This window comes from Abramis brama (assembly GCF_963993115.1).
Source record: "Abramis brama genome assembly, chromosome: 1".
Lineage (NCBI taxonomy): Eukaryota > Metazoa > Chordata > Actinopteri > Cypriniformes > Leuciscidae > Abramis > Abramis brama.
In genome coordinates, this window is record NC_139963.1 from 14,777,170 (window position 1) to 14,801,936 (window position 24,767).

Below are 24,767 nucleotides of genomic sequence, written 5' to 3' on the forward strand. Positions count from 1 at the left end.
ACGGAGACTCACTGGTAGCCTCATAGGGTAGCCTAACCTTGTTTTCAACTGCGCTGTCTTACCGGTAGGCGTGGCCTCCTAGGGCAGTGAAGCAAGTGCATTCTGGGAGTTGTTGTCTTTCATCCACATAAGCCAAAAATACATTTTCTGGCTTTTCTCAGTCTAGAAAGCTCCAAATTAAAAAATTTCTTCACATTTCTTCTACATAAATGACCTATTTTAAATACACATTCATCTTCCCAGAGGTGAAGTATCCCTTTAAAGGGGCTCTATGTAGAATTCAGAAACTCTTGTTATTAGTGACACCGGTGGCCGTTAAGTGAACTGCAGCCAGCAGCTTATTGCTTGCGCTTGTACACATGCACACGAAATGCACGAGACTGAACGTGATTCAAGTCCCGGTTTTACATTCACAGCAAAGTTCTTCTTTCGTTCTTCGCTTACAGAAGTAAAAAGAAGTTTGGAATACTTGAAAAAGTTGAACAAATCAGTCTGCAAGCTTTCATAGACAACCTAGGAAGCCGGGGTAGTTTCGTTTCAAGCAGTTCACACACTGGCAATAAAAAACTATTAATATGTGGTAATTCTTACATATAGTGAGTAACATTTAAATGCATTAGAACTAGCTCAGTAATATATTTTACAGCATTTTTTAACTTTTGTTAATGTTAGTTAATAAAAATACAATTGTTCGTTGTTTGTTCGTGTTAATTCACAGTGCCTTAACTAATGTTAACAGATAAAACGTTTGACTTTAAATATTTAGTAAATGTAAAATTTAACATTTAGACTAATAAATGCTAGTATTGTTTGTCGCTAATGTTAACTAATGTATTGAACTAATGTTAATGAAACAACAACTCTCCTTTTCTGCATATTCTTCGAAGTAAAACTGGTTTCATGTTGACTTTTTATTGATTGTCTTATGTCAGCACGGTGTGCAACACATAAAGTACCCGTATCTCCTGCTGTCCATAGGTAAGCAGTTCCGGGTGCTGTTCCTGAGCACCGTCCGCACCCGTCACACCTGCAAACACAAGCAGACGGCCATCAAGAGGAAGGAGCAGCTGGTGGAGGACTCCACTGAAGACCTGGACTACGGCTTCCTCTCCAACTACAAGCTGCTGAACACCGCCATCACCCGAGCGCAGTCCCTGGTGGCCGTGGTGGGAGACCCCATCGCTCTCTGCTCAGTGGGGCGCTGCAGGTAACCGGACACCTTTTAAATGGCTTTTTAGATCAATTTGTATTTAAATGGGGTCATTTATGTAGTAGAAATGTGAAATTATTTTTGAAGTCAGTGCCTTCTAGACTGAGAAAAGCCAGATGTGGCTCATGTGGATGAAAGACAACAACTCCCAGAATGCACTTGCTTCGCTGCCCTACGAGGCCACTCCCAAGCCACGCCTACCGGTTACAGAGGGCAGTATTGGAAGAAATGATACAACTAGGCCACTAGTCGACTCGAAACTGAAAAGACGGCGTTTTATCGTGAGATCCCCCTATGGGCGGGTTGAAGACATGCGGGACGAGCTCCTCCTACTGGCTGTAGTCTCTCGCCTCTGGACAAAAGAGCCTCTGATGATGCTAAATGATGATTTTAGCATCATCGGAGGTTTTTTTCCAGACACACAATACAGAAATCTCTGGTCTCAGGGGGACATGAGGGAGGGAAGCACGGCCATTCAAAAATACTCCCGGGTTTCTACTGATACAAAGTTTAATGCTAATCGGTGAAGTATCCCTTTAATTATTCCATTCACACTACTGGTTAAAAGTTTAGAATAATTTGAAAAAAGGATTTTTTGTTAAGTTTTTGAAAGAAGTCTATTATTATCACTAGTCTGACTCCAGTCTTTCAGAAATCATTCTAATATGCTGATTTACTCAATTATCAATAATGGTTCTTGTTATAAAACAAAGAGATTTAGTTTTTGCTGCTTAATATTTTTGTGGAAATCATTTTGTTTCATGCTTTGGTGTTTAGAAAGTACAAAAGAATGACATTTATTTTAAATATAAATCTTAAATATAAAACATTATAAATGTCTCTGCTGTCACTTTTGATCCGTTTAATGCATCCTCTCCTCTCTGTATAAAAGTATGAATTTCTTAGTGTTAAGATCATCAAATCATCATATTAGACTGATTTCTGAAGGATCATGTGACGCTGAAGACTAATGATGTAATGATGCTGAAAATTCAGCTTTGATCACAGGAATAAATTACATTTTAAGCTATATTAAAATAGAAACAGTTATTGTAAACATTCAGTCTTGGTAAGCATAAGAGACTTCATAATCGTAATTATTCCAAACTTCTGACCAGTAGCGCATTTTGTGAATGGTCGATGGGGTTTGTTTCTACAGTGAAAGAATCGACCTGACCTCTGGGGGGGAAAAGAGTCATCGCACAATCATCTGAATGTTTTCGGAGTTTGTGATGTGAATAGGGCTTTGTGTTTCGTGTGGGTAAGCCTGTCTGGATGTGTAAGCAGGGCAGACAGTGGCTCACTGCTGTCTGGTTTTGGTGAGTACCTGTGTAGTCAGAGTCCTCAAAGGAAGAGCTGTCCCTCTGCCTTCCCATCATGCACTTCACCGCTGTCAGCTTGGACTAATACGCTCCTCACGCACGAATGCTTCAGACATAGCGTCTACAGAAGGGATATCAAATCTTTTGACACCTCTGTTCAGGGTTCTGTTCGGAGGACGGTGTGAAGCTAATGCACTTGTTTACCGTTCTAGCTTCAGCTTCTGCTAGCCTCGTCATTTTGCAGTAGTGAATAACGCATTTCTATGGACAAAAGGTCAGAGAGTGAGCTGTTACAGGAAAAGTGCCCAACCCTAATAATCCTAAGTATGAGTAGGGCCTTCTGTGATGCGTAAAGCGCTGACAGAATCTAGCCATAAAAACAGAGTTTACTGTATAACGTGGGATGTCATGGAATTTGACAGATCTTAGATGAATGCATCTAAGCTAGGGTTGTTTAATGTTCATTTGATTACACTTTAAATTAATGTTTTATGCCTTCATTTGATTACTGCTGGTTTTTGATCATTAATTTGTATTAGATCATAAATCCAGAAATTAAAACGCAACATGCGACAGAATGTCATGTGACCGCAATGGAGCAATACTATACCATATCAACTACTGTTTCACATGCTATTTTTAAAGTGCCCTTATTATGCTATATTAAAGGTTCCTAATGTTGTTTTGGAGGTCTCCTACAATAGGTTCACTTCCATCCAAGGTCAAAGAATGCTTTAGTTTTTTCATAATATACATTTCAGCATCAGCTCTTTTCTCACGGTGTCTGAAACGGTTCGATAAAGGATTCAGTCTCTCTGAACCCCTCTTTTCTGAGAGTCTACTCTGCTCTGATTGGTCAGATGACCCAGTATGTTGTGATTGGTCTACTCTGTTATGATTGGTCAGATAACCCAGTCTGTTCTGATTGGTCTACTCTTTCTGATTGGTCAGATGACCCAGTCTGCTCTGATTGGTCAGATGACCCAGTCTGTTGTGATTGGTCTACTCTGCTCTGATTGGTCAGATGACCCAGTCAGTTGTGATTGGTCTGCTCTGATTGGTCAGATGACCCAGTTTGTGCAGGAAGTAATGCTGCTTATGACTCGTTTCAAGCAGAATCCGTTCTTTCTTTTCGGAGACAATAGCCCCTTTCACACAGCAATCGCACAAAATTAGCATAAAATTGTTTTCTTTTCTACACAAATATGCTATTCACACAAGCAATGGCATTCTAGCTTTTTACCGGTAAGAGACCATTCACACATCAGCAGCGAAATACGAGTAAATTCTGTGATGACAGTCATCGGAAATGATCTTTAAACGCCGCTCCGTTGTCTTCATCCGTCCGCATGATTAGCGCTTAAGTTTCACTAACTGTTCAATTTGACAACATTTTTTGACGTCTGCGTGAAAGGCATAATGGATGATCAAACAAAGTTTTTTTGTCCTTAAAAACACAAGACGCACATAATGGTGTCCAAATGCAGAGCCGCAGCGCCGATGAATGGAAGAGAAGGCTTGAGTGCGACACATTGAAAAAGCTGCAAAACGTGGTCATCTTGTGCATATTTACATAGAAAACCTATTAAAAGCTTTCTGTAAACAGCACTGAGTAATCATGTCATCTCATAAGAACTTTCTGATTGGCCCAAAGCAGACTTCTTACGTCAGCGCATGCTGACCTCGTACGTGATCAGACAGGTAATCTTCATTCTGTGTTCACACAGAGCACTTTACTGGTAATTTACTGCTAATGTTACAACTTCCCTTACTGGGAAATTGCCGGAACCAATTTACCGGTATTTTTGAAAAGGTCCTGTTCACACATGATCTCTTACTGGTAATATACCAGTAAAGACTGCATGTGTGAAAGGGGCTAATAACTCCATTTATCATGCGCTTTGATTTTTGAAACCTTGCAGACTTTTTACATTCACAAACATAATTATCTGTTATCTATTATATAAATATAATATCTGAAAAAGAATAATCGGGCCAATTTAATAAAACATTAGGCAGGGTAGAGTATATGCTGTGCAGAATGCTAGTTTTTTTCTAGCCATTGATTAAACGGTCAGTCTTATATATTGGGATCCATATAAGATTGTCCAAACAAAGAGCACAATTAATCAAAAATGTTTTTTTTATTATTATTTATTACATTTAAACCTAGCCCTAATACCAAAGGTACAGATACAAGAGAGCAGTGAATGATGTTATGTAGCTCGTGGGAAGTTAACAATCCCCTGTGCCTGTGACATTTGACATTTGACCTCTGACCTCTTGTGTTTTGGCTCTTGTGACATGAAAATGACAGTGTGTATCGCTGTCAGGCAGGGTTGGGCATTCAGTGTGTGTGTGTTTGTGTATGTTTATAGGGGTGTGTTGACACTCCCTCAGAGAGCTGTCTGTCACTTCGCTGGCAACCCTCTCTATCCTCCCTAGTTGCAGCTCCACTGTCGCTATGGAGACAGACTCGCATCAACCAATCGGTAGAGACCGGCCACAGTAAATGTCAAGCTGAAGGGCCTGGCAATTAAATCTGTGTGTGTGGTGAAGATTCGGTGCTGTCCATTCAACAAGCTCAGAGCACAGCTTAACAGACTTCAGTAATCAAAGCGTTACCCTCGTCACATGACCTGTGATGACCGACCCAGCTAAAGGGCTGTGATAGTTTCAATGAATTGGGGGGGTTTTTTTTTCATCTGGAAATTATTTATTTTCATAGATCAGTATATGGGTTAATCTCATGAAAACATGTTAATGTTTTATCCCAGAATCAATAAAACAATCAGTCAAAAACAATCAAATTAGATTTTTCAGATTACATTTTTGTAAGTTAAAATCAGCATTATGAAATACCACCAGTGTTAAAGGGTTAGTTCACCCAAAAATAAAATTTCTGTCATTAATTACTCACCCTCATGTCGTTCCAAACCTGTAAGACCTTCGTTCATCTTCAGAACACAAATTAAGCTATTTTTCCTTATATGCGAGAGCTTTCTGAACCAGCCATAGACTTTCAAGGCCAAGAAATTTAGTAAAGACATTGTTAAAATAGTCCATGTATCTACAGTGGTTCAACCTTAAAGGTCCCGTTCTTCGTGATCCCATGTTTCAAACTTTAGTTAGTGTGTAATGTTGCTGTTAGAGCATAAATAATATCTGTAAAATTATAAAGCTCAAAGTTCAATGCCAAGCGAGATATTTTATTTAACAGAAGTCGCCTACATCGAACGGCCCGTTTGGACTACATCCCTCTACTTCCTTCTTTAATGACGTCACTAGAACCGTTTTTTGACTAACCTCCGCCCACAGGAATGCTCCCTCAACTCTACCGAAATTCGTTTATGTACTTGCGCACTTCTTATAACTTACTGTGTTTACTCAGCTCTTACGGTGATTTTCTGAAGTAAAACTGACGCTTCATCTTTTGTGTGATGTACAATAAACTTTAATAAACTCATCAGTATATGTTTGATCATCATTCAGACAGCAGACTTGTAGGCTATTAATAAATAATGGATACATACAAGCAGATGACAAATACGTTATAATAACCGTAATTAAACTACTAAACTATACCTGTTTCATCTCTATACAGCACTCTGACTCTGTAGGCATTATTGTCCGACTCGAAATGAACACCGTTACTGAGAGTTTCTGATATTATCATCATTCCGCGAGATGAAATTGTCCTGAGAGACTGAGCGCGAGCTCATGAAGCTCCGCCCCCTGTGCCGTCCAGCAACAGCTTATTTGCATTTAAAGGGCACACACTAAAACAGCGCGTTTTTCTGAGCCCCAAAAAATGACAATTTAAACATGCTGTAAAAAATGATCTGTTGGGTATTTTGAGCTGAAACTTCACATACACACTCTGGGGACATCAGAGACTTATTTTACATCTTGTGAAAAGGGGCATAATACGGGACCTTTAAGGTTATGAAGCGACGATGTTATTTTCCTTGATGTTATTTTCTTTTTTTCTTACCCAAACATTTTCTTGATCGGTTTTGTGAGATTCCCTGATACACCGATGTCAGATAAATATGTGTTTGCTGCAGTTCTAGCTGGCTGTTGTATAACACATCCACTGTCTACAAGCTGTTTTGCATCTAATTCAGTCTGTCACTGTAAGTTCGACTTGTCAACTCCTCATCAAGCTCCTGATTAGTTCAATCAGTTCCGCTTCCTCAAGGCCTCATCACACTATCTGAAATGAGTTCTGCTGTCTGTGGAGGAGGGGGCACAAACTATCACTTGCAGAGTTGACATGTACTGCAAACACTAACTCAACCTGAAGTTTCAAACTGTCTGGTGCTGATGTTGCCTGTGTTGTTGTGTATGACATTGGAAGGTGTAAAAATGTGTAGCACTGCTGAGATCACATCAGATTTCCCATCAGGGATGAAGTATGTTCTGACTAATACATCTCTGTTTGGAGTTTTGCTTAGAGGTTTGTGCAATAAACTGACATCAGCGTTGTCAAATTCATCAACCCTTAAACTTTATACCAAATTAAAACTAGTCAGCAATTAGGGTGCTTAAAGATGAAGTAATAATGCACCAACGCAGGGCTGTAATCAGGTTTATGATGCTTTTGTTTGTTATCCTGTTAATTAGGGGTGTGCGATATCATGATTTTTGATCTTGGGCGATTAAAATGCCTCCACGATCTGCTTTTGAAGAAACATCATAGTATCGTGTTACAGTGCATTCTCTCAGTTGCAGTTCTGGCGCCTCCGTCCCAACAATACTGTACAACGCAGAGGTAAAGTTACACTCACGGGACACTGCAGTTAGTTACATTGGTTACATGTGCTTAAAAGCCTTGCCAGTTAAACATTTCATTTGCATTCTGATGCGCTGTTCTAACATGTGCTTTCCTGAGCGCGTACACCCGAAGCCCACAGGCACTAAAAGCCTGTCTAACAGCGCCTGGTTACTGGAAGTTATCTTTCAAGTCTTATTGCGCTAATACTGTCAAATACACACAAGGATTACATAAACGCAGTTGGTTATATCTAAAGTGAAAGCAAACATTTGAAAATTGATATTAGAATTGGCTGATAACCAGACAGCAGATTGACAGTACTAGTTCAAAAGTCCTTAAATTATGTTTTATATGTATATTATGTACCATTGTTAAATTGGCTCCAGCTAAATCTAATAGTGTTTAGATAGGCCTAGGGAGAAAAATCAAACAACCTGAAGGCGAGTAAAAGTTTATTGCTTTAAAAGTTTGCCACCTTGTCTTTCTTAAACTTGAAAGCATGAGGCAGAAATGTTGACTCATATTCACAGGCAATACATTCTGCCTACTCACGGCTCCCTCTTAAAAACAAATACCAGAATTGCCACGGCCTTAAACTCAACTCGGTCCACCGCTTTCTGTCTTCACCGTGACACAAGCATACCAACCCGTGCTTTATCTCCAAGCATCTCTTTTCAACCTTAAACTGACCAAATTCTAACAGCTTAAAATGTTACACGATCCCTCATTTGCCTCTTTCAGAGGCAGGAGAGACCATCCGCTAAATTACACGGTGACGCATCGAGTTTCTCCAGCTCTGAGTCACAGTGGAGGTCTGAGATTGCTTGAGATTGATGTCGCCGGAGTCAGGATTGTGAATTTCCCCCGTCCGAGCTGGAGCGATGTGAAATATGGCTATTAGAGAGAGAATCAGTCATATTTCTGCCTTCCATGTTGTCAGTGTGGCTTCACCAGTCACCCGTGAGATCAGATTTGGTTCTTACATTGTGTGATTTTGATTCATTTGTAACTCAATAAGTTGATGTGCAGTGGTGCACAAACTCTATTGACCGAGTCACTAACTCCGGTCTGAATGTGAATATCTCATTTTGTTTTCCAAGGGGTTCCAGTTGTGTGCCTTGTTTTACATACTGTATCAATAATTAAATCTTTTTACCCCTGTGGGACTCTCCGATTGGGTGGAAATCTGTACTAGAGAGTAACTAGTAGAGATGCACTTAGACTAAATGTCTCCGCCGATACCGATAGTTTGATTTTATTAAGGGGGAAAATCTCTTCCAACTTATGCTGTAAACTATATAGGGGACCCTCTCATTTGGTACATTACCATAATAGTAGATGTTAAAATGAACAACAGAGCCCAAAGTATTATATTCAACTGCTATTTGTTTGCAGGTATAATAATTACACTCAAATAAAAACTGAAATGTTAGTATAGGCCTACATCTCATTTGCACATAAGGTAGTTTTCATAAACGCTTGTCATCATGACAAATTTATATAAACATACATTAAAGGAACATGCCAACACAGCCATCTTCTAACTCCGCACAAGTAGCAGTGCTTCGCCTTCTGAGAATATAGTTCCCAGTATGTATACGGTTAGAAGATGGCTGTGTCTCATGTGACCTTGTTATTTGTACATGCTGTGACTATACAAATCACAACATGTCAATAGGAAAATGTTGACGTTATTTTGTCACTTATTGGGAGCAGTATGCTAGCTGGAGCCGTTTACCTCCAGTCTTTGTGCTAAGCTAGGCTAGCGGTGGGTGCGTCAGACAGAGTTGCGGCACGCACGGAGTTGAGAAGGGTATGTATGGACTTATCTAACTCTGGGGGATACGGTGAATAAGCTAAAGTCCCAAAAAGTCGGCGTGTTCCTTTAACAGTAAATAAGCTCCTCTCTAGCGTTTTTTTATAGCTAACTAACAAACTGAACACTGACTTTCCTGAGGTAAATGCAACGTTAAGTAACATAAGCTGACAAGCTGTTTTATTGACGTCTTTCTGCAGTTGAAACACTGATCGAGCGATTACATGAGACATCTAAGAGTGTCAAAATGGCATTTATTGTTTGAATTTTCTGATAAAATGGACAGAATTTGAAAGCTGAGACTTGTCAGAAGTAATAAGCACTAATCTCTTTACAATTATTGGACAGAGGCGAACTACAAATAATGTTTGGTGTAGTGAAAAACCATGGACCTGGCAACCCTGGCTTGAACTACAAGTGATTCATAGGGTCAAATAAAGCCTGTTTTAACGGTACAATTTTTTAAAAAAATTTTTAATGTTCATATGTTAATGTCATGTTAACTTCGACAGCCTTAAATTCAAATTTTCTTCACACACAGTATGAGTTGCAGTCTGACACATTTTCACCAACTCCTTTTTGATTGACAGGATATAATCGGCCATTCATTGCTAGAAAACAAAATGCGTCTCTGACTAAATTATATATTATGTCATAAGATATTACCTTCTTAAATGGCTTCAATGTAACAAACTACTTTTGCTTGTAGTATAGATAACTACTTTAACTGCAGTTTAACTACTTTAAATGACGAGTAGCTTGTAGTATCTCAAACTCTTGGGTAATGCTGTAATTAAAACCCACTGAAAATGTCCATGTTTCCCCTCTTGCTCTCCATCCCACTTCATATAATCATTCTCCACTGACAACCATTGAGCATAACTAATGTAGTTATGGGCAGCTGTGTTGGTGTTAGAAAGTGTTATATGTTTATGAAGAGTGTTTCTGATTCACTGTCTTGTTTTTAGACTGTTATTTTGGAGTTTGAATGGGGCTTCATTTAGATTTGGATTGCGCTGCACTAAATAGTCACGAATAATGTTAAAAGGTTATGGTTATGCAGAGCAGAGCAGATCTGCCATTGTCATGACACTCACCACATCTTCTTTTTAGATGGATGTGCACGATATTGGGGAAAAATATGACATTGCGATATTTTGTTTTTCTGTGATATATATCGTGATTATGAAAACAATTTCACCTGGTGACTTTAATAGCTCTATTTAGAAAGAATGAATCATTCTAGAACGATTGGGGTGATTTTTGTAGGGCAGTGCATCTGCACAGAAAAAAAAATTAATAAAACAATTAATTACAAGCATAGGTATATACAATAAAACAAAGATGCAAATGAAATAAAAACAGTGCTTTATGATTTTACTGAAAGTCTAACAGTATTCTGGCGCAAAAATGTAATAATCAAATGTAAAATAACACTGCATATTTTGCACTGTATATAAATTAAATATAATTAATCTTTGTTAAAGATTTTCTCTTTGTATTTTGTTTTATTATCATTAATGACAAACAGCAGCAGGAATATTAGACTGTTGTCACTTTAAGACAGAATACACAGATCCAATATGATGATACACATCCGGGGGTTTTTTTCACAATTAAGTTCACATAATAAGCCATAAGCAACTGTTTATGAGAATACTCACCTAGACAGGCATTGTGACATGATTTTGTGTGTATGTGTCCCTTCAAGCACAAATAGTTGCGGAAGAGAATGGAATACAGTGTTCGCGTTGCTGTCTGTGCTGGTGTGGGTGTGTGTGTGGGTGTGTGTGTGTGTACGGAAAACTGCACAAGATCTGAATTGACTTCTTTCGTGTCGTCTTGTGCTTGAAAGGTTTAAAATCACTTTGGATGTTTAAACTGACAGGATCTAAAACATGTGCAAGTGATAAACTTTTGCTCTATGATTGTTAAACTTTGCAATTATTCCGAGAATCACGCGTTTAGAACTGGTGGCGCCTGGTCTAGTAATGAAAGTCAATGGGGAAGTTATCATTTTAAATGAACTGAATTAATTTTGCTTTGAAATTCTCTGTAGATAGGCTAAACAGTTCACAGGAAGTTGATTTGGAATTGGAATAATATTGAAGTTCAAATACTTGCAATGTATACTGGGAAATGAAATGTTCTTCCACCCTGGTCAACAAAAGATAATTCATTTTAATTTTATATTACTAGTATGAATCAGTTTAATAAATCCTTCACTGAATGGGCTTGTTGAATCTGCCAAACAGTTACTGAATCAACATATGACTTGCTTACTGAACTATAAGTTCCATGTCAATGCATTAGTACTTCAATATCAGTACTTCTAGTATAATTTTATCCATATTTTAACCTTAAAAAATATGTTCTTGAGGTGGTTCCTAGCAGCAAGTTTGGGAACTTCTGCTGTATCTTGAACCATCTCAGTTTTTCTTTTGTGTTGTTGGTGCATGTGCAGTGCTGACTTCACTCGAAATCTCTGCATCTGTTTGGTCCTTCACAGAAAGTTCTGGGAGACCTTCATCTCCATCTGTCATGAGAACCACAGTCTCCACGGCATCACCTTTGAACAGATTAAGATCCAGCTGGAGGCCCTGGAGCTGAAAAAGACCTATGTGCTCAACCCGCTGGCCCCAGAGTTCATCCCTCGTGCCCTGCGCCCGCAACATCCCCAGGGTCCCGGCAAGCACCAGCACTCCCCACCCAAGGTACAGGACAATCCAGACTCTCATGAGAAGATGCCAACATTTTGTAACAGTAGCTGTTTTGCCTTTTGATTTTTAGTGCGTTCCTCTTCAATTTCACACAATGGATGTCAAAATTGGGCTTTTAAAAGCTATTTCAGACCTCCTCACAATACAAGCAATTCCTGGCAAATGGGCCAGTTTTATTACTCTGTTTATCTCTCATGCACGGAAAAAATGACGTGACAGTCACAGTCTGCTCTGATATGGTCAGTGCCGTCCACTGCGGAGGGTTTGATATGACGTGCTGGGTTGTGGAGACATGCACACTCTCCCCCGCTGACATTAATAAAAGGCTTTGGTTCGGCGAGCGGCAGAGAGCATCCGTCTAAATGCAAGTGAGCTCTCGCACCCTCGAAACGAATATATGCCAATCAATCCCCAGCTCCAAGGGAAGGAAGGTAAACATGCCAGAATAGATGATTGAGGAGACTTCCTCTTCCCCCTTTTTCTTTTTTTTCCTCTGTAGCTCAAATTTGTATCTGTTTCTCCTCACCCCCTTAGTTTCATTTGCTCCGTCATTCTGACTGGTTAAAGAGGAGTACTGGCTTCTCGACTTGCTGCTTCAAAGTGCAGGTGTCCTGTTGGTGAATGTTACGAAACCTGTCCAACCGGTCATATTTCACCCCAAAATTAAAAGAAAAGATAAAGAACAGGAAGCCTGTTTTCAAGACAATTAATATATTTTGTGTTTGTTATTTTCATGACATTTTACGTGTATAGTGAGACCTATTCTGTTAGCATTCCCATTCATCTTCTTGGAAGAACTGAAAGTATTATATATACACTGCATGGCCCAAAAAAGTAATTGCTTGGATTTAAAAAGGCAAATGCTTAAGAGTCAATGATTGGACCATTATTGCAGTGATTATCATGTTTCTGGCATGTTTTATGTTTGGCAACAGTTCTTCTAACACTAATTTGATGGAGTGTGTAGCTTTTCATTTCTTAAACAACCATGTAGGAAGGCCATATTCCAGGATGTCAAGATTAATCAGGCTCAAACTGTGAAAGAATAGTTGAGAGGGAGCATGAAGAATCATTTACACACATGAATCGGCACCTCTGAGTCCAGACCTTAAATTCATTGAAAGTCTTTGTGTTGTGCTGGAGGAGACTTTACAGAGTGCTTGACTCTTGCATTGACAATACAAGATCTTGACCAAAAATATATGCTTTTTTTAATGGAAATAAATGTAAAAGAGGTGCATCAATTATTGCGTTAATGGAGAGAAACGGTGAGATGAAGGGTTCGCCCTGGCCATCCAATTTCTGCCCCCCAGAATTGTCTGATCAATGGCGTATGTGGTGTTCAACCACCATAACTGCTGTTACTTTGAAACAAAATATACAATCTTAAGTTTTTGAATGCTAATTTCCCAGTTTCCCAGCCTGTATCCTTATCACTGTAACAACGATGTCACCAGGTCATAGGGGTCAAGACCAAGTGGTCATATTTACAGAAAGCACAAATGATCATGGAGTTCTTAATAGCCAGAGCGTTGAATTTGTTTGCAGAGCACAACAACGAAGGCGATTTGTTTCAATGATCAGCATCGCTTTGCCATGGTGACTGCCTGTTTTGAAAGCTATAGCATCCTTAACTAAAAAGATTGAACGGAAAAGGTCGGTAAGAGAAACAATATAAATCTCAGTCCAGAATAGCTTTTCCATACAGGCGTGGGAAGAAACTACCATGTTATGGTGGTCTCTGATGCATCTTGATTGGATTGTGGTGTATATATAGACATCGCCGTTGATTTCGTCCATCTCTTGACAGGTGCGTCCCCATTTCTGTGCAGTAATTTCACAGGCTTTGTACAGAAAGTAGCTAATCACATGCTATTGAAATAACTAGCGTGATCGGCGGTTCCTGCAAACGTGCTGACCCTAGAGCATCAGTGCTCGGAGCTGCAGGACTCGGGCCAGCCGAACGTCTGAATCGCCCATTGATGCTGTCAGTATGCCATTCTGTGTGCACTCAACGACATTGATCTGCTTTGAAAAGGCATGCTTTCTCAACGAATCGCACCAATGGACTCTGATTCGGAAGTCGTTGGCATTACAAAAAAAAAAAATTACAAGCGAGGGTTTTTTCTTATACATCGCGGTGCTGTTATTCAGGCACCAAGAACAAGAGTTTGTTCCACTCGATTCGCTGATTATCTTTCCAGTTAGTGCTGTTTTTCTTGGAAATCATCCACCCCCTCAAACCGCCCTCTGCCCTCATTTTACTGGAACTCCACCCACGTGGAACCAACTCCCCCGACTCTTGTATCAAGAACATCTCAGACGAGATTTGCCTGACCATGTGGAAGTAAACCATTGTAAGCGTTTTTACAAATCAGTGCTGCCTCACGGCGATGGTCGTGTGCAGGGTGACGGTCGGCACAGAAATGGGAAGCACGACCCCCTGACCCTGTGACTATTGTAAGACCCCTTCCCCCTCACTTTCTCCTTCATCCTCTTGCACTGAATCACTCAAACCCTCCTCTTCCTCTTCTCCACAGGCGAAAGGACAGCTGGCCAATCACACTGAACCCTTCCCCCCTGAAGGCTTCGGTAAGTCTCTCTCTTTGACCTCTTGTTATTGAAGGTTTGAACATTTTCACACATTTTCAAGGCACCGCTTAATTGGATGAATGTGTTCCCATTACATGTTCTCTGGCTCTGAAGTGCTACAGCGTACGGTTGCCGCAATACCGTAATCATGTCAATACACGTCAATTTGTGTGCAATTATATATTTTTATTGCCCACATTTTTATTATTGGTAACAAATAAACCATTGCCAAAGGGAAAAAGCAAGCATTGTAAAATTACATAAAAACTGTTGTTGGATGATAAATTCTACTCAATTACATTATTCAACAATTCAATACAACAGTTACAATTATAATAAAATAGTTAAAATAATAGTTGTAGTTAGTATTAGAATATTATTTACAAGTAATTAGTAAAAGACAAAAGAAATGTGTTTGTGTATACACTGCCTGGCCAGAAAAAAGGTGCTATTTGGATTTAAATAGACAAATGCTTAAGAGTCTATGATTGGATCATTATTGCAGTGATTATCATGTTTTTAGCATGTTTTATGTTTGGCAAGAGTTCTTCTTACCCTAACTGATGGAGGCTGTAGCTTTTCATTTCTTAAACAACCATGCAGGAAGACACATATCCATATTCCAGGATGACAATGTCAAGATTCATCAGGCTCAAACTGTGAAAGAACGGTTGGGAGGGAGCATGAAGAATCATTTTCACGAGTCCAGACCTTAAATTCATTGAGAGTCTTTGGGATGTACTGGAGGAGACTTTACAGAGTGCTGGACTCTTGCATTGTCAATACAGGATCTTGACCAAAAATGTATTCACCTCTTGATGGAAATAAATGTTGTGATGTTATTTCCATCAAGAGGTGCATCATTTTTTGGTCAAGATCTTGTATAGACAATGCAAGAGTTAAGCACTATATAAGAAGACTTGGATTAAACCACTCAATTTGTATGGATTATTTTACAAAGCCTTTTAACACACTGTAGTGTTACAAACGTGTATTGGTAGCCATTCAAGATTAATCTGAGACCGTAAAAACCACTTTAGTTTACTCGTTTAACATTTACATTGAGTAGTTACCTGGAGAATGTGATGGAGAGGTCAGCAGCTTTTGGCCCCTCGTGAAGGAGATATTTTCATGGTTTTTGACCTCTGATGTGAGGATATTATTGGTGTGATGTGACAGTGCTGTCAGTACGAATCGAAGTTATTAGTTTGTAGAGTGCCGCATGAGTGATTGTTGAGGCAGAAAGAGAAGAGAAGAGACAGAGAGAGAGAGAATAGAGGAGTCGGAGAGAGACGAGATCAGTGAAGTGGATCCAGCTTCCTTCCAGACTCACTTCTTGCCCAATCAAAACACGATCCCACCAATAATGTGTGGCAGCAGCGCCAATTCTCTCTGAATTACTCCCTTGGATTGCTGTGCGTGTCTGGGCAAATGACTTAAGCCAGGTCGCTCATGAGGACATTTCGGGGGTGGTTGTAGCGTAATGATTCTGAAAGAGTTGGGCTTTTAACACACTGGTTCAATCTGAAGCAGGGATGACTCTGAAATTGGTACAGAATAGGGTGTATCAGGGCGTAAAGTTTCACACTAGAGATTTTAGATCAGACCTCAAATCATTGTTGGGTGAATCTCATGAAACATGTCAAGAACATCCATCCATCCATCCATTCTTCAAACCACTTGTCCTATGTAGGGTCGCAGTGATCCTGGAGCCTTTTAAAAAATTGTCCTAAAAACTGGATTCATTTTCTTTCTTTCTTTTCCTCTCTCGCTCTGGTTTCTTATTTTGGGGTGAAATTTCACCTGGACATGTTCTTGATTAATTTCATGAGATTCACTGATAAACGGTACCTGGGATATGATTCATTTGAACTTCATTTACAAACGTACCATTCTGGAAGTGCACAAAATAAATGTTTTATGGAAATGCTGTACATTCATCTCCTATCAAAAATGAGTGCTAAAAGATTGTTGTGAACGCCAGATGGAGAATAGAGATTTTAATTAAATTACTGAACTAATGAGACTTGGAGACGTATTTTGCTAGAACTATTGATCAGTGTTGGCACACATTTGCAAGTACTTTTTGCCAAGAAATTTGGTTTTGACAACAGATAAACAACCATAACCAAAATCACAATTTTCTCGTTACCATTTTTTTTTTTTTCACCTTTCTTGCTTGTTAACAGTGGTAAATGTGTAGGTGACAGTGCAATTTGGTTTTAGGTTCTAGCAAACGTGTGAATTGGAGGAAAAATGATTAGACTCATCATTAGTTTTCTCCAGGTTGCTTAGGATGAAAGTGTTTCCAATTCACAAACTACATCATGTTACAATAGAATTCACAATACACAATACTTTGCTTAATAATCAAACAGTTAAAAACCCAATTATTGAGCAAAAGATCAGTTAGAAGAGTTGTCGGAGATGAGTCAGGCCTCCAGTGCTTTGCCATCTAAGAGTATCAATGTAATATTGTTAAGTATGATATAGCTTTTGATTCCTTTAGTCTCAGTTTTGGTTGATCTTTTTGTATCTTTAGTTCAGCCCAGCACTGCTGTGTTGATGGGGAACCCGATTCAGGCCTTTACTCCACCTGGAGCAGGAGCTCCAGCCTCTGGGAAATCACCAAGCCCTGTTCAAAGAATCGACCCCGGAGCCAGCATCCTTTATGTGCCCGCTGTCTATGGGGGCAATATGGTAATGCCAATGCCTCTTCCGGTACGTTCTGCCAGACATTTCAGCCCATTCTCTAGTTCTTTTTACTGTTGGTTGGAACTTGGAGGTCCTCATCCATCCACTGTAAATGTATTTCCTTGAACATCTCGTGCACTTGCATCAACCTCACCTTCTCTTCACCAGTTGCCCTGGCCCGGCTATCAGAGTCGTTTCGCTGTGGATCCTCGAATCATGAGTCACCAGGCTGCCATGGCCGCGTACAACCTCAACCTGCGGCCACCAGCCAGTCGTGCCTCACCTGTGCTGTATGGGTTCGGTCACCCCTCTCCTTTGGGCCTGAACCAGCAGCCCACCTCTGAGAAAGATCTACTTCAAGAGCCCAGTGGGAATGGTAAAACTCACAACACTAGTCTTTTATTTTAACAGTACTGAAAGCTCAACTGATGCATGCCAATAGCAACACCAAGGTCATGGGTTAGAAATGCACATGCACTGTGAGTGGGAATCAAAGCAGAATATATGTCAGATGTCTTTGAATTGGCTGACAGTTCACATTGTACCTTAACACTTGCCTTTACACACCACATTGTAAAAGTTTATTTGGAAAGTTTTTAATTCGGTGAAGTGAGCTGTTAGATATGGCTGTTGGTGAGGTGCTGCTTTTTTGGTTGTATTGTGCTGATTTGTTACCATTCTTTAGGGAAAATCGACATTAATGGAAAAACGGAGCATTGTAGGCTGCTGACACCCGAGAGGAAAGCCCCCGAGCTGAAGGAAAAACAGGTACCATCCATCGCCCCGTTCCCTTTTCGTATTTATCAAATGTCCTTCCCAGTTTAATCTGAAATAAATCAAAGGAGCCACCCACTATGCCTTCCCACAAGAACACTTGAAACATGGACCATCTATCTTTACTCAACCCCTGCATGCTCAAAACACTTCATTTCTCCTACTCCTTTACACCCTCTATTAGAGTCACACGTTGGTAATGATTATACTTTCTACAGGGGGACCCAGAATCAGTGCATAACAAGAGTCCAGAGCCCCAGTCCAACGTGGGCTTCCCCAGCAGCCGCCTCATGCGCAAAGACCCACAAGCCCAGAGGGCCCTCAACTTTCACCTGGCCCCCCCACATCCCGGCTTCACCCCTCACCACGGAAACAGCCAGTTTCCGCAGCAGTATGGGCTCCCCCGACCTCCCCTCCGAATGCAGGCCCCCATCCACCCTCAGGCCTCCTCCTTCCCCCCATCGTTCTTCAGTGGGCCGCCAATGACACACCGCGGACTGCAGTCTCCAGTCCTGGAGGGGATGGAGGGTGGGGACGGCTCGATGGGAGCAGTCCCAGGTGGGGTGGCTGAGGATATGAAGGGTGTCGTGAGAGGCCTGCCCCCACAGATGCACCAGCAGCCCCTACGCCTCAACAGCTTTGGAGAAGAGAGTTTGGACTCTCTGTTGGGCGATACTCTGGGTATGTGCATACGCAAGACTGCTTCAAAAGGCTTTATTATTGTCTTTGATTTATTGTGCTGTACTGTCTATTCCGACTGCTTTTGTGACAGTTTTGAATTTGCTCTGCCAGCAACTTTGACGGTTTAAGTTTAAGCCATGTTCCAATCTTTCAGGTTTCTCATAAATTCCACAGTACTGTGCCCAAGAGTTTGAATTGGACAAGTAAAAAGCCTGTTCACAAAATTGAAGAGAAACTATTCTAAGAGAAACTATTCTATCTGAGCTCCTTTAACAGAGTCTGAAGCAGCCACCCAGAACACAATCGCAACCCACTCAGAAGTACTCAGAACTACTCAGACCACATAATCAACCACATAGCAATGTCCTACCAATTGCTAGAACATCTTCAAACCCACAGCAACATGATAAAAACAGTCATGACGTCATGGCAGCCATAGACCAACATCATAGAGAGCAGAACACAATAGCAACCCACTCAGAACTACTCAGAACACATTATCAACCACATAGCAATGCCCTACCAATCCCCAGAATACCTTCAAACCCACAGCAACATGATAAAAACAGTCAAGATGTCGTGGCAGCCATAGACCAACATCATAGAGACAGCCAATAGTGTTAGAAAATATTTGGATATATTTTAAACTTTTTGTTGTTTAGACTTGGCGTCTTAATGGTTTGGGTCATCAGAATCCCTTGTTAACCTTCTTTGGAAAACTTCTGCTGAAATGGTCGTGGTGGGGTTTGGTGAACAGACCTTTTGTGTTTTCCCAGCATGTCACAGGGCTTTTCTCTGTTGTGTTGTCACAGATGGTCAGGCTTCCTCAGGGCTGGATGCTCTGGGCCAGCAGCAGCAGCAGCAGCAGCAGGCTCGTGTGGGTCAGTGGGGTGAACATACTCCCTTCCTGCAGACCGGTGTGGCCCCCTTCCCCCTGGCGCAGCAGTTGGCTCATCTCAGCCAGCAGGGTCTGCGGCTCCCGCAGCAGCTCCTCCGAGCCGGCTGGGGCCTAGGCCCCGCAGCAGAGGAGGATCCCAGACCTGCCATGCCCAGGTTAGAAGACTCTTTGTCCTGCTGTTTTGTGAGTCAGACGATACTAGATTTCAGTACTATTCAGTACTATATATATCATAATGTAAATATATATTTTTTTCAACATGATAACTGGATGCTTCGAAGCCCCTAAAGGGACACACTGATGGAAAAGGATATGAGATGGGAGGAAAAGTGTAGCAATGTTGATCAAAATTGACAATGCTTTTGTATTCTCTCACAAATGTTTTGCGTACCTCTGAAAAAGGCATTCTTTGTGAGAGAAAGCAAGGTTTTGCGAGCAAACAAACGTTTTGTGAGCGAATGCAAGATTCCTCGGGAGAACAAATGTTTAGCCAGCGAACGCAGGGTTTCTCACTTGAAGGCCAAAGTTTTGCGAGGCATTACAAAAGTTTTACGAGTGAACATTTTCTTGGGGGAACGGAAAACTTAAGCGTGATGATTTTAAAGCTTGCTAAGGTCAAGTCACAATATAGCATGCTGCTGTTCCACCATTTTTTGATAATATAGTAGGCAGTATACAGAATATACTGTGCAGTAAGTAGTAAGCTAGTATTCCATTCTGACTATGTGTTTTTTTTTTTCTTCCCTCTCCACCCAGATATCCTGGTCTGTTGCGTGAAATGCTCCCTCAAGAGCAGTATGAGCAGCGGGAGCCGGCCGAAATGCCGCCTCCTCAGTCTCGCCTCCTTCAGTACCGCCAAGTCCAGCCCAGAAGCCCCGGAGACCTGCCATCTCCTTCTTCCTCTAATTCAAATCATACTTCTGGCCCCAATCCTTTCCCAGCTCCGGCTCCGCCCTCCTACCCCGACACCAGCCGAGAGATGCCCATGGGCGGTCAGCCCTTCCAGCAGCACCAAGCCTTCAATCAGGCCTCCTTCTCCCTGCCACCCGAGCACACAGCGGGGCCTCTTCCGGTCAAGTACCTCCTCCAGGAGGCCCACTGGCCCCACCCTGGCCTACCCCAAAGCCACGTGCTGGGCCACGGCATGCCCTTCGGCCTGCAGGCGATGGCGCACCGGCAAGAGCAGGGCCCCCTCACGCAGCTGCAGCACCAGCAGCAGAAACAGCAGCTCCAGGCCCCGCAGAGCACCCTGCACAGCGTAGAAGAGGTAAGTGGTGCCTTTGGTCTCTTCAGTTGTCCTCACACTTCATTCACTGCTTCGATGTCTATACTCACATTGGCAAAAGTTGAACTCTCATCAACATAATGTGGCCTCAAATGGACAATTCTCATTGAAAATGAACAAATTACAGACACTTTGGATGAAAGGAATTGAGTTTGTTTTAAAGGAATATTACGTAAATGAGTACTAAAACTCATTTCCTTCGTCCTCAAGTCAGAGTTTTGAATGTTTTTTTTTCTTGGTCTGTGTGGTGAACACAGTCAAGATATTTTCACATTTTATTATACAACATAAAGTACATCAGTAAATTCCCCCTTGTTATTTTTTTTAAAAGCTTTTACTTGTCTTGTAAAAGGCGGTTGACACCAAGTGTATAAATTAAATTTAAGTTCAAGACTCTAAAATTGGATAAAACCGACCGGAGGAGTTGATTGGAAATGTTTGATGGTTGTATTGTGAGCGTTGTTTGTCATTGTAAATTAAATTGCTCGTATTTACTTTTAACTTATGACACTTAACACAATTAATCGTTGAAAGATCGCAATTTCGATTCAAACACCCTCACAATATTATTCCTAAATGACAACGATTCACCTGTCTATCAAACTTCTGACAAGTACACTCATAGCGAACATTCAAATCTGCTTTCTGATCTAGAGAGCAGTTATGTAAAGGTTTGAAGCAGCTTCACAAACAGTCTTTTCAACAACACAGTATCATCATTTCTGTGTTACTAATATTCAAATGACCACAGAAGTACTGGGATAAATGTTTATAGTTTGGATAAAACACTGGTATCTACGGTAGTGATCAAAATGGAGTAAATCACCCTTTGAAAGTAACTTGACGCTTCAAATATAGATTATCAATTACATTGTTACACCAGTAGGTGGCGACAAGTAACTATTAAAAATTAATTTGTCATTGAATCATTCATTCAAGAGATTTGTTCAAAAATGCTGATTCGTCCAGTAATGACACAAGTGAAGTATTCGACAAGTAACTATTAAAAATTAATAAGTCATTGAATTATTCACTCAAACTTTTTATTTTATTTTAATTATTTGAATGAATGTTTTGAAGTAGACTGCAGTAATAGACTGTAGTACATTACATGTTATTTTGCTTAGTTCATGAATCATGATTCTCAATTTATCCAGACTCGTGCAGCTCTATTTCCTGTATATTTATACACAATGAAGGACATGTGGAAATGTATTGTCTGGTAATAACAGCATAAATGCATAATGTAGGGTAAAAAAAAAAGCCCAGAACATTGCTTTAAAATGACAATTGTTGACTTGTTTGGACTTCTGCTACTTGTGTGATTTGGCATGTCATTTTAGGTTGAAAAAGGACAACAAATAATGCAAAAATACATATATCTGACATTCATATGAACTTGCACTGTTTTTGATGTTTCAATCAAAGGGTTGGACAGAAATGCATCCAAATGAGTTTAGTTTCTGCCTATTCCCACGCTCATTTTCTGTCTCTCAGTATGAACCACGGGGCCCTGGGCGGCCTCTGTACCAGAGGAGGATCTCCTCCAGCTCCCCCCAGCCGTATCCGGACAGCCTGGATCCTCAGGACCACCCCACACCCTCCTACAGATACCCCTCGGCAGACCTATGGCTAGGCAGCAGCGGGCCTGGCCCGAGCCCCGCTCCTCTCCACAACATTCCATGTAACGGAGCGAGCCACCTCGTCCCTCACAGGGAGGTTTTAGGTGTGTTTCATTGACCTTTGCACGCGTAGGGTAGATTTGTGTGATATGTAAGAAATTCTCATCAACCAAAACCACACTTTATTTTTAACGTAAGAGCGGCACGGCCATTTGTAACTTGAATGTGCGGAGGCTTTCAGTGTCGTTTGCTTTTTCAGTTAATTTAGCTATTCAAACTTTCAAAACAACATTTAGTCACTTGAGAAATGTCTATACCAAACGAAATGCATGAAAACATTGTTTTTAAAGTCCCCAGTAGGCAATAATTGTATCCCTTAAAACTCATCTTTAATCACCAAAATGACATCCTTAAATGTTTTTTCCTTGAAAAAAAGTTCTTCATGTCTTGAAATAGCTTGAATTTAACTCTACTCCATTGCCTCATTTTGTATACGCGGTGGTTCTATGAATATGCAAATTAGCCCCGCCTCCACTCACTCACACCAGCTCAGAGATCCACTGGTTGACGATCACACGTTGATCTGATTGGTTACAAGGTAGTTTGTGACGTCAGAAACACCAGCGATTTCAAACCGCGTTTTTGGTTCACTGCAGTTTTAAGGAGAAAATACTCAGCAATAGTTTTGACTTATGAATGTACACATGGTTTGTCTTAAAGCACATTAAAAACACCACATAGACATAGAAACAACAGTAAAAGCTTGATTTTCACCACAGGGGGACTTTAATGTTATTTGTCTTTATCTGTGATGCCATTAACACCTGTGCATTTGACCTCATTAAATATAATAAATGTTTTAGTTGACACTTGAGTTTTGACCTTATATATATATATACATATAAAATAACGACTTTTACGAATTGTTCCTCAGTTTCAAAGGCGATGAGTGTGGCGGATGAGCACGTCAAGGCCGAGTGTCTCCAGCAGTCTCCTCACCCCGCTAGCGCCGCGTCTCTCCAGCATCACGGACAGTTCCCACCCCTCATGCCCAGCAAGCAAACCCCACCAGACCCGGGAGGAGGAGGAGGGGGCAACACCAGCCCAGGGGGCCCCCAGGGGCCCAGCAACTCCAAGCCCCCGACCATGTCCTACGCCAGCGCCCTCCGAGCCCCTCCAAAGCCCCGCCCGCTGCCTGAGCAGGTCAAGAAGAACAGTGACCCCATCTCTCTGTTACAGGAGCTTAGCATAGGCAGTTCAAACAGTAGCAATGGCTATTACACGTATTTTAAGTAAGTCAATATATATGAACTATATACACCTGTTAAAAAGGAAAACGGTTGAAAAAAAATAGAATAACAATCTTAAAAAAATATATAAAAATGTCTTTTGATTTTGTGGGATAGTTAGACATTTTGCGTTTTATTATTTTTTACTTGCTTTAGTACTAGTTGGTTCTTTTACAGTTTGGCATCTGTGATTTTACAAACCGAATCAGCATATGTATGTATATATATATATATATATATATATATATATATATATATATATATATCATGAAACACCAAAACATTTGGGGAAAAAAACATTTAAAAAAAATCAGTAACAAAAAAAAAAAAAAAAAAAAAAAGATTTATTGAAAAAAAGATTTTTAAAAACACCATGAATTGGCTGACCACTCAGCTGCCTGTCTTTCCTGTAATTATGTCCGCTCTCTTTGCATCCACTCCCAGAAGTAAAACTTGTTGAAGTGATTTTTCCCAGCTGGCATTTTTTTATGATGTTCAGTTTCTTGGTGTGTTTTCTTGTGCTTGCAGCTGAGTGGTGAACTGACTCAGATAAAAAAAAATATTATAAAAAGTTGTATAGATGTAGACAAACTTTTCTCAAACCTGTACATATGAATAAATGAATACATGAGATGACAACCGTGTGCTTTATTATTCTACCACCACATCCACATGTAGAATGTAAATAAATATCAGAAAGGAAAATATCAAACCTTTTTATTATCTAATTAAATAGGACATCAGAACATTTATTTTTATTATGTTCTCAAATACATAGAAAGATGCCAATTGAGCAGAGAGTTGATTTCTCGAGAAGTCTGGTTGTTATTGGATGATGCAATGAAATCAAAATGCTCATTTTATTAAGCAACAAAATAGGTTTTGTTTCTGCTCACCTGATCAGGATATTTAAAAAATGAACCATTATAATGGTCATTAGTACTGGTAGAAAGCAAATAAACTGGTTGAAAAATGTAGAAAGCAAACAAACTGGTCATTTTCATGAAGCTATTAAAGGGTTAGTTCAGCCAAAAATGATAATTCTTCCATCATTTGCTCACCCTCATGTCGTTCAATCCAAACCCCT

The 24,767-nt window shown here is 40.5% G+C and overlaps 1 protein-coding gene across 3 annotated transcripts in view; it reads left to right on the forward strand.

Annotated features, from left to right (window-relative positions):
- The window catches only part of helz (helicase with zinc finger), a 64,380-nt gene extending 40,437 nt beyond the window's left edge, over positions 1 to 23,943 (forward strand). For all 3 annotated transcript variants that reach the window (XM_084125815.1, XM_084125816.1, XM_084125817.1), the window contains exons 21-31: positions 979 to 1,207; positions 11,635 to 11,839; positions 14,386 to 14,437; positions 16,980 to 17,158; positions 17,300 to 17,507; positions 17,817 to 17,899; positions 18,124 to 18,586; positions 19,399 to 19,639; positions 20,241 to 20,751; positions 22,267 to 22,495; positions 23,326 to 23,943. In XM_084125815.1, coding sequence (XP_083981941.1) covers positions 979 to 1,207; positions 11,635 to 11,839; positions 14,386 to 14,437; positions 16,980 to 17,158; positions 17,300 to 17,507; positions 17,817 to 17,899; positions 18,124 to 18,586; positions 19,399 to 19,639; positions 20,241 to 20,751; positions 22,267 to 22,495; positions 23,326 to 23,687 — 2,762 coding nt within the window. In that variant the 3' untranslated portion in view covers positions 23,688 to 23,943. The remainder of the gene's footprint in view (positions 1 to 978; positions 1,208 to 11,634; positions 11,840 to 14,385; positions 14,438 to 16,979; positions 17,159 to 17,299; positions 17,508 to 17,816; positions 17,900 to 18,123; positions 18,587 to 19,398; positions 19,640 to 20,240; positions 20,752 to 22,266; positions 22,496 to 23,325) is intronic.
- Positions 23,944 to 24,767: the final 824 nt, after the last annotated feature.